The sequence below is a fragment of the Canis lupus genome, chromosome 29 (assembly GCF_003254725.2).
Source record: "Canis lupus dingo isolate Sandy chromosome 29, ASM325472v2, whole genome shotgun sequence".
NCBI lineage: Eukaryota > Metazoa > Chordata > Mammalia > Carnivora > Canidae > Canis > Canis lupus.
Genome location: NC_064271.1, coordinates 6,453,069 through 6,463,403, shown reverse-complemented (window position 1 = coordinate 6,463,403; position 10,335 = coordinate 6,453,069). Strand labels below are relative to the sequence as shown.

General features: G+C 33.5%; 1 protein-coding gene across 1 annotated transcript in view; it reads right to left on the bottom strand.

Annotated features, from left to right (window-relative positions):
* Positions 1-2,310: 2,310 nt before the first annotated feature.
* The window catches only part of LOC112678454 (uncharacterized), a 117,573-nt gene continuing 109,548 nt past the window's right edge, over positions 2,311-10,335 (bottom strand). Inside the window, exons 15-16 of the mRNA XM_025477747.3 lie at positions 5,949-6,058; positions 2,311-5,058 (exon numbers count right to left, since the gene is read on the bottom strand). Coding sequence (XP_025333532.2) covers positions 5,964-6,058 — 95 coding nt within the window. The 3' untranslated portion in view covers positions 2,311-5,058; positions 5,949-5,963. The remainder of the gene's footprint in view (positions 5,059-5,948; positions 6,059-10,335) is intronic.

Here is a 10,335-nt window from a genome sequence, read left to right as displayed (position 1 = left end):
TTGAAGAGTAATGACATAATTTTAACCTTTCCTTTATGTGTTTTACAATTTTTCTCAGAATAAATTTAATGTGACTGCTTTTAAGGAAGACCTCAACTTGGTAACAGATTTCACATTTTCTTTGAATATTTTTTGTTTGTTTTTTAAAGTGTTGGCATCTAAACAGGTTTAAAGAAAATATATGCTGTGGCTGAGACTTTGACACAGACTAGGCTTTGCCTAGCAACAGAATGAGACACCACCAGCAGCTGATTAAGGACTAGTATGGCTGCCACACAGCAATGCTCAAATTCTTGTGGATAGAGCAGGTTCCCCTCAATCTGGAAGAGGTATTTCAAGTACATTCATCTTCCTGTGCCTCAGTTTTCACACTTTAAAGGAAATATTCATAAAGGTAAAGAATTTAGAGAACATATATTAGGAGGAACTATTAAAAATATATTTCAACACATTTCTTCTCCCTTCCCTTATATTCCCTTTCACTATTATTTATATTCCCCAAATGAATGAGAACATATGTTTGTCCTTCTCCGACTGACTTACTTCAATAGAAAAGGATATAGTAAAAAGAGGCATGAAGAATTTACTTTTTAGTATATTTATATATAAGAATAATATACTAAGAAGAATTCTTAGTATATATAAGTAATATATTCTTATATTATGTATAAGAATAATATACTATAATAATATACTATACCTTCATAAATCTATAAGGGGCAACTGAGTGGCACAGTTGGTTAAGTGGCCTACTCCTGGTTTCAGCTTGGGTCATGACATCAGGGTCATGGGATCAAACCCCATGTTGGGCTCCCTGCTTAGCATGGGATCTGCTTCAGATTCTCTCTTCTTCCTCTACCCCTCCCACTAGTGTTCTCTCTCTAAAATAAATAAATCTTAAAAAAAAAAAGATTAGTCATATGTTGAACATTGTTGAAGCTGGGCAGTGGGTACATGGAAATTCATTATTCTGTGTATATTTGAAATTTACCATAATTTTTAATTTTTTTTGAAAAAAAGTAAAATTTCTTCAAGCCCCAGTTCCCTAAAAAAAATAATATTAAAATTCAAATTAGCCCTAAAGGAAGAGCTTGCAAACTTAATGGCCCTATACCTCTATTTATTTCTACAAAAGCACTATTTATTCTACATGTAGTTTTTAAGTTCTAAATATTTGTCTCTTAATGAGAAAAACATCCACCCACCTTCCTTTCTAATAAACAAGAATTTTGAATACAGAAGACAGGTTTATTTTACCTATGATATCTAATCCCTCAACTATATATATCTTGCCCTATCCTGAAAGTAGACTGACAAACATAATCTCAGGAGCTAATTATTATTTTTGATATCTTTAAAAATACAAAATAATTTTTCTAAAGTATTTTTCAACTAACATATATTTTAATACGAATAGCTAATGTAACCCAAATCTATCTAGCATGACAGCCAAATTGCAATACCAAGGGGAAGGTACTTCTGACAAGAAACAACTTTCAACTACTAGAGATGTTTGAGAGGTAGAAGACAACTAAAGTCAGTCACGATCTAATTACTAATAAATGGGAATCTTCTAGGTAATATTCATATGTGAAGATATTTTTTCCCATCTAAAGTCATGGAAAAACCATTTCTACTACAGAGAAGCAACATTTAAACAAATCATGGAGATTTTGTAGATGGTATTTGTATTAGGGAAGCTTTATCATCTGAATTTCCAGGATTTCATGTCCAAGTCCAAAGTCTGTGTTACGTCAGTGACTTAAACAGCTCATTAACAAATTTAACTCAGTCTCCCTTTCCTCACTTCTTGTCCCAGTCTCCACTCCTACTATATTACCATTAACTACAACAAAGGACCTACAACTATTTAAACTATCCCCCTACCCACCTCCATTCTGGTAACATCAGTTTGTTCTCTATAGTCAAAAGTCTGTTTTTGGTTTTCCTCTCTCTCTTTTATCCCTTTATTCATTTGTTTTGTTTCTTAAATTCCACATATGGATGAAATCATATGGTATTTGTCTTTCTCTAACTAACTTACTTCGCTTAGCATAATACTCTCTAGATCCACCCATGTCATCACAAATGGCAAGGTATCATTCTTTTTGATGGCTGAATAATATTCCATTATACACATAAACACACACTTCTTTTTTAAATTTATTTATAATAAATTTATTTTTTATTGGTGTTCAATTTGCCAACATACAGAATAACACCCAGTGCTCATCCCGTCAAGTGCCCCCCTCAGTGCCCGTCACCCATTCACCCCCACCCCCCGCCCTCCTCCCCTTCCACCACCCCTAGTTCATTTCCCAGAGTTAGGAGTCTTTATGTTCTGTCTCCCTTTCTGATATTTCCCACACATTTCTTCTCCCTTCCTTTATATTCCCTTTCACTATTATTTATATTCCCCAAATGAATGAGAACATACACTGTTTGTCCTTCTCTGAGTTACTTCACTCAGCATAATACCCTCCAGTTCCATCCACGTTGAAGCAAATCACACACCACATCTTTAACCATTCATCAGTCAATGGCTCTTCCCTTGGTTTAGCTATTGTTGATAATGATGTTATAAACACTGGGGTGCAAGTGCCCCTTCAAATCTGTATTTTTGAATTATCTTTTGAATAAATAACTAGCAGTGTAATTGCTGGATCACAGGGTAGTTCTATTTTTAACTTTTTGAGGAACTTCCATACTGTTTTCCAGAGTGGTTGCTCAAGTTTGCATTCCCACCAACAGTCCAAAAGCGTTCCCCTTTCTCCACATCCTTGCCAACACCTATTTTGTGTGTGTGTGTCTTTTAACCGTTCTGATAAGGTATAGGGTTATATCTCATTGTAGTTTGATTTGCATTTCCCTGATGATAAGTGATGCTGATCATCTCTTCATCTATTCATGTCATCTGCCCATTTTTTAATTTTATTATTCATTTTTGGGGTGTTGAGTTTTATATTTTGGATACTAAACCTTTATCAGAGAAGTGCACTTGTTGTGATGAGCACCAGGTGTCATATGGACATGTTGAGTCAATATATTGTATACCCCTGAACCTGATATCATTCTGTTAACTGGAATTTAAATGAAAACTCAGAAGAAGGGTTGCCTGGGTGGCTCAGCAGTTGAGCGTCTGTCTTTGGCTCAAGGCGTGATCCTCGAGTCCCGGGATCGAGTCCCACATTGGGATCCCTGCCTGGAGCCTGCTTCTCCCTCTGCCTGTGTTTCTCATGTGCCTGTGCCTCTCTTTCTGTGTTTCTCATGAATAAATAAATAAAATCTTTAAAAAAAATTAGAGCAAAAAACAAAGGATTTACAAGTCTTTTTATAATTAAAAACTCAAATTTTATTTTGTGTCTAGCATGCCCTCAATGTTTCCCACATCTGTCAGTTTTTAACCTTATTTTTTTCGTGTGATTGATATTTATCTGGCTCACTAGAGTGTAAACTTCAAGAAGTCAGAGACCAAGTCTGTTTTGCCTATCACTGTATTTCCTTACATGACATTTAGTAGGTATGGAATGTATATCTGATAATTTACTATATGAAAGAATGTTTTGAAAAGATTTATATTTACCATGAGGCCTAATTTTATCATTTTCCTTTTCAGCCTCATTCTAAAACCTATACTTTCCAATTCTTAAAAATTTAACAATAATGTAAAAAATGGGGTTAGTATCCAAAACATATAAACAACGGATACAACTTAAGAACAGAAAAACAATCTGATTACAAAATGGAAAGAAGAATAAATAGACTTTTTTTCCTCAAAAAAGAAAATACCAAAATGGCCAACAGGTACATAAAAAGATGCTCAATATCATTAATCATCAGGGAAGCGCAAATCAAGACAAGATCACCTCATACTAGTGAGCATGGCTATCATCAAGAAGACAAGAGATAAATGTTAGTAAGAATATGGAGAAAAGGGAACCTGTGTGCATTACTGGTGAGAATGTTTAGATTGGTAGCACCCCTATGTCAAACAGTATGGAGATTTGTCAAAAAATTAAAAATAGAACTACGATATGACCCAGCAACTCCACTTCTGAGTATGTATCCAAAGGAAATGAAAACAGGATACTGAAGAGATGCACTTCCATGTTTATTGCAGCATTATTCATAGTAGCCAAGACATGGAAACAATCTAAGTGCCCATCAACAGATGAATAGATAAAGATGTGAAATACATGAGAAAGAAGGAAATCCTACCATTTGCAACAACATGGATGGACCTTGAGAATGTTATGCTAAGTGAGATAAGTCAGGCAAAGACAAATACTATATGATATCACTTATATGTGGAATCTAATAAAAGCTAAACTTATAAAAACAGAAAGCAAAATGGTGGTTACCAAGGGGTTAGCAGTGGTAACAGAAGAGATGTTTAAGGTACAAACTTACAACTAGTAGGTAAATAAGACCTAAAGATCTAATATACAGTATTGTGATTATAGGTGACAATATTGTATTATAAACATCAAACTTGCTAAGAGACTAGATCTCAATTATTCCCATTACAAAAAAGAAATATAATTATGTGATGTGATAGAGGTGCACTGGTGCATAGTGCATATATTACATACATATTGCATAGCACAATATATAGATAAATCTGTATATGGTACACCTTAAATTTAAAAACATTTAACAATCGTTAACTTTTTAAAGATATTTTTACTAGAATAGACAAATATTCATAGCATATATAGAATATTTCATCTTCAGCATTTTGCTACTCATAAACAAAGTATCTATTTCTAGGAATTTCAGCTAGTATGTTATTTTTAACCAAGTCAAATTTTACTTGAGGTGGCCATCCCAGATTTAGGTGCCATTACTTCCTGACACAGGACTGAGTTTTCCTTCCATGAAAAATTTTAACTAAGCACATGTTTCTCATGAAGTGTGATTTGTCACACTCTTCCACAGAAATATAAAATTGGGCCTGGTCCAATGTAGCAAGAATCAAAAGGCTAATTTCTCTTCCCTCTGGTTGATGTGATCGTATTATAAGGTTGTCAGCATGAGACATCTATTTTCTGTTACTATCTGAAAGAAAAGAGAGCACACCCAATTACTAATTTTCAAAAAGCACTTTTTAAAAAGTAACATTATAATTTTTCTCTCAAAATGTTTTTTTAAATGGTCCAGAGACAGTAGTCCACCGAAAGATCACTAGATTCTGATGTAAAGAATTTGTTAGATATCATTTATTATACTTCCCAGAGATAAAGTAATACATTTAAGAGCAAGAAAATGATCAGACTGAGATAGAAACTAAAAATTCAAACCTCGGAGGCCTACAGTATTTTATTCATGCCTCAGTTTCTATATCAGAGAAACAGATTATTTCATTACTTATACTTTAGTGAGAATTTGCTGTTATTCTTAAAAAATTATTCATAAAATATTTTGCACATGATAGTCCAATAAGGTATCATAATTTAATAATTTCTTCTTACTGAGTCATTGTTCTAGAGTGAACATTGAATTCAAGATCAAGAAATAAACACATTTTAATACATATGCATTCTTTTTTTAATATTTATTTATTTATTTGAGAGAGAGCGAGAGCAATCACATGAGCATGAGTGTGGGGTGGGGCAGAGGGGGAGGAAGAGAGAATCTCAAGCAGACTCCCTGCTGAGCACAGAGCCCCTCACCCAGCTGGATCTCATGACACTGAGATCATGACTTGAGCTGAAATCAAGAGTTGGATGCTCAACCAACTGAGCCACCCAGGTACCCTTATATATGTACCCTTATATATTCTTTGTGATATAAAACCAAAGCATAAAAAAGCAAGATAACAACTTAAAAGCAAATTCATGTGCGATAATATACCCTATATTTTAAAAATAACTTGATGTTCTTCCTGGGGTGGCCACAAAGAAGCAATACAGACAAACCAAAAGAAAGGGGGAAAAACTGTTGCTTACTTGCAACTGAAGATTCTAGTAGAGTTTCTTGCTGGTTTTTTGACTCATGGATTTTTTTTCCTCCTGTTGGCTGGGTGTTGCTGACATACCCATCGGGTTTTCTCTGCCAACTGAAATTAAGATTTTAAAAGATGCCATCCTCTCAAAATCATTCGTTTCTTCTCAGAAAATTCACCATATGTTCAGCTATGCAAGTTTAAGTTTTGCTATTGTCTTCATTTCAATGCCTAGTCAAATCTTTTCACTCTGCATTACACAGTTACCAGAAAATGACTTTTTATTCTTAGCAGCCGGCTGAGCATGAATGGTATTCCTATAAAATCTATTCACTGCTTTGTAAATCCAAGCAATAATTTAATACCACAGTATGAATCAAGTAACTTATTCAAGATGTTTTTCTTACAGATTCTAAACAGAAACTCCTTTGATAATCTGGTACTTTGCCTTCCTCAGAAGGGGAAATGGACTAAATCATCACTCAAACATTTTATGTTACCTTACTGAAATACAAAAATCAAAGAAATATACATATACATATAAATGAAGAAAGCATTAGCTATTTTACTGCCTTTTATTTAGAAGCAAGTGTTTTGGTATTTTGTTCAGGAATAGATTTCTCCAGCCTACCTATAATGTTTCCAATTTTACAGCATATGCTCACAAGTGCTATTTGTGTTTAGGATTTCAAAGTATAAGTTGTTTGTGTTTCATTCTTAGAGTTCAGCCATAGTTAGAAATCTCATCAGCAACAAAAAATTATATAGATGTCTGATTCCCCACAGTAAATAATATCAGCTACTTCTTAATACTGTAGTTGCAGTCAATAATTTAAGATGACTCATAAAATATACGTTAGCATGAGAAGGCATAATGATCTCATCAGTATGTTAACAGAAAACAGCAACACTTAATCATATGGAGTGATGGCACTGACTATACAACACTGATGTCTAAAGAATTGCTCATGATCATATTGCCATATATATCCTTATAAGTATTTGATATTAATTTCAGACAATAATAATCTTTTAAATACCAAACTCTGTAAAACGTAAGTTTTCCTACATGGTTTATTTATAAAGCAATGCTTAAGACACTGGAGATGATGTTAATAAAGAGACTTTAAAATGTTTTTTAAAAGATCATAAATAATTAGAAATATATCCACTGAGAGTATATGAAGACTTAAAGAGGAAAGAATAAAAAAAGATTCCTAAATATAATTCAGCATCCATTTTATTACAGTACATTAAGGGACACATAATTAAGGGACTAAATTATTTACAAATAATGTAGAAATCCAGGATTTACAAAAAGAAAATAAACTGTCTCCCAGGCACTGCCATAAGCATAAGAATAAATCAATGCATGACACATGGCTTTGACATTGATGAGGTTACAGCCCAGAGGGAGGACATATAAACAATGACCTCTGGTATATATTGATGAATTCTATAACATACGCATGCACAGGGTGCCTAGCACAGAAAGGACTGCACAACAGAGCCAGCCTAAGCGGTCTGTAAAATGGGAATAAGCATTTCTTATCTCTCTATCCTCCCACACTGGCTTTTCAAGATTTTACCTCATTCTGAAAAATGAATGTCAAATATTTTTATAAACATAATAGTTGTCTTAATAGTAGGAAATTTAGGACCTGGAAGACATTTTCTGGAAAGGTCATCCCAGATGTATCTGTTCTTCTGTAAAGGATATTGCCTATCTTGGCCTTTGAGCCATGTGGGTCACAGCTGGAGGTCCAAAATCTAAACACCAAATGGTCATCCAGTGGATTCACAGCCTACTCTGAATTGGAGTAACTCCTACCAGTGTGCTCTCTTTGTCTCAGTTTCACAATTTAAAAAGGAAAGTGAAAATTTATCAAACAGTATAAAATAAAACCTATGATAAAGGTGAACAGAATTGTCTAGCTGGTACTGAATGACTAATTGGTTCACTTCAGATAGCATCTCATTATATCCAAAAGCTTAGTAGTATCAAGATCAACCAGACAGAAAGGCTATATAACTACAAAAAGTTAACTTGTAAAAAACTTTTGGCTTATTGAATATGGGCTATTTAAAAGGTAAAATAAATTAAAACACAATAGTTATGTGCCATGCTGTTATGGCATATATATTTAAATCCATGAAATCTATTTTATTATCTAAAATATACTTTTGTCATATTTTTCTTTTTTTTGTCATATTTTTCTACATAAGATCATAATGTACATATTCAGGATCTGATGAACTGGGTATATGACAGTATTTCATTTATATTCTAAAACTAGAATGATCTTAGCAGACTAGTATGAAGTGAAAAATTAATTTTCCAAACATACTTTAATAAAAACTTCCAAAGGACTTGAACCTGAAAGAAATTCCTCTTATTATAGTAAAAATGTAACATCTGACCTATTTTCAGTCCTGGATTATTTTCAGGTTACAGATACCTGAGCCTCATGGTTTGTATAAGAAGGTGACTAATGCCATGAAACTAGGAATTTGAGCAAAAGGAGGCAAACTTTAAGCACAATTTGAGCAAGAAGAGACAAACATTAAGTACAATTTAAGTCTCAGTTATGATATTTATAAAACTTGAATATGCTCACTGTTACCTCAATGCTCTAAAAAAGAGTACAATAAAATTAGTGGAAAGTCACAAGTTATATTGATCCAACATTATTTAAATAATATCAAGCACACTGTATTGTTATTATATGGAATTATAAGAGTGGGCTTATTATCTGGAACAATGGGAACGAACAGAGCAGAGCTTCCAAATACCCATTGAGAACCTCCTCTATGGGCTCAGTATAATAACTGATCATGTATAACCACATGAAACCAGATCTCACACCTTCTCCTACATACAGGGTTCATAGTACTGTGAATGTAAGATTCATGAATAAGGGAATAAAGAAGTTTAAAGGTTTTGCTACACAAGCAATTTCAGCTAAATAGTAGTAGGAACAATGACTTTTATTATAAATTTTTAAGACACTATTAATTAAAACAAATTATAAAGAAACCAAGTCACAGAGAAGTTAAATGATTTGTCCAACATGATTATAAGAGGGAATGAGAAGATTATCTCCTCCAGGAATCTAGCAATTCTATTTAAGTTATAAAAGATATACCATGATGAATTGGAGCAGAAATTAATGAAACTGAAAAGAGGAAAATAGAGAAAATCAATGTACCAGAAACTGATTCTTCAAAAAGATAAATAAAATTAATAAGTCTCTAGTCAAGCTAAGAAAAATAAGATGAAAGGACACAAATTACTAACATTAGAAATGAAAGAGAGGACATCACTACAGATCCTATGGACATTAAAAAGATATAAAGGAACACTATCAACAACTCTACGCTCTCAAATTTGATAACCTAGATAAAAATGGACCAATTCCTTGAAAGACACAATTTGCCAAAACTCACGCAAAGAAGAAATAGACAAAATGAATAGTCTTAAAAGGAAACTGAATCAACATTAAATAATCTTCTAAAACACACAGTACTTGGCCCAAATGGGTTCCCTGGTGAACTGCACACCAAAAAATTAAGGGATAAATTATACCAATTCTTTACAATCTCTTTCAGAGGACAGAAAAAGAGGGACTATTTCCTAATTCATTCTATGAGGTCAGTATTGCCCCTAATACCAAAAACCAAACAGACATCACAAGAAAAAACTATAGACCAATGATGAACATAGAACAATGATAAACATAGACTCACTGATCCTCAACAAAATATTAGCAAATTGAATCCAACAATCTGTAAAAAGATTAATATAACAAGACCCAGCAGCGTTTACCTCAGGTATGTGAGGCTAGTTCAACATTCAAAGATCAATTAATATAAGGATTGTTAGGTCAGTGAAAATATTCTTTAGATACCATATTTTTTATATTTTTTATTGGAGTTCAATTTGCCTACATATAGTATAACACCCAGTGTTCATCCTGTCAAGTGCCCCCCTCGGTGCCCATCACCCAGTCACCCCAACACCCTACCTACCTCCCCTTCCCCTACCCCTTGTTCATTTCCCAAAGTTAGGAGTCTCTCATGTTCTGTCACCCTCTCTATTTCCCACTCATTTTCTCTCCTTTACCCTTTAATCCCTTTCACTATTTTTCATATTCTCCAAATGAATGAAACTATATAATGTTTGTCCTTCTCCAATTGACTTACTTCACTTTAGATACCATACTGATGGATAAATTGCCATTATACATATGTCCAGACCCACAAAATATGCAATTCTAAGAATGAACCAAAATGTTAACTACAAACTCTGAATAATTATGTGTCAATGTAGGTTCATCAATTGTAAAAATATACCATCCAGTAGGGAATGTTGATGGGGAAGGCTATGCATG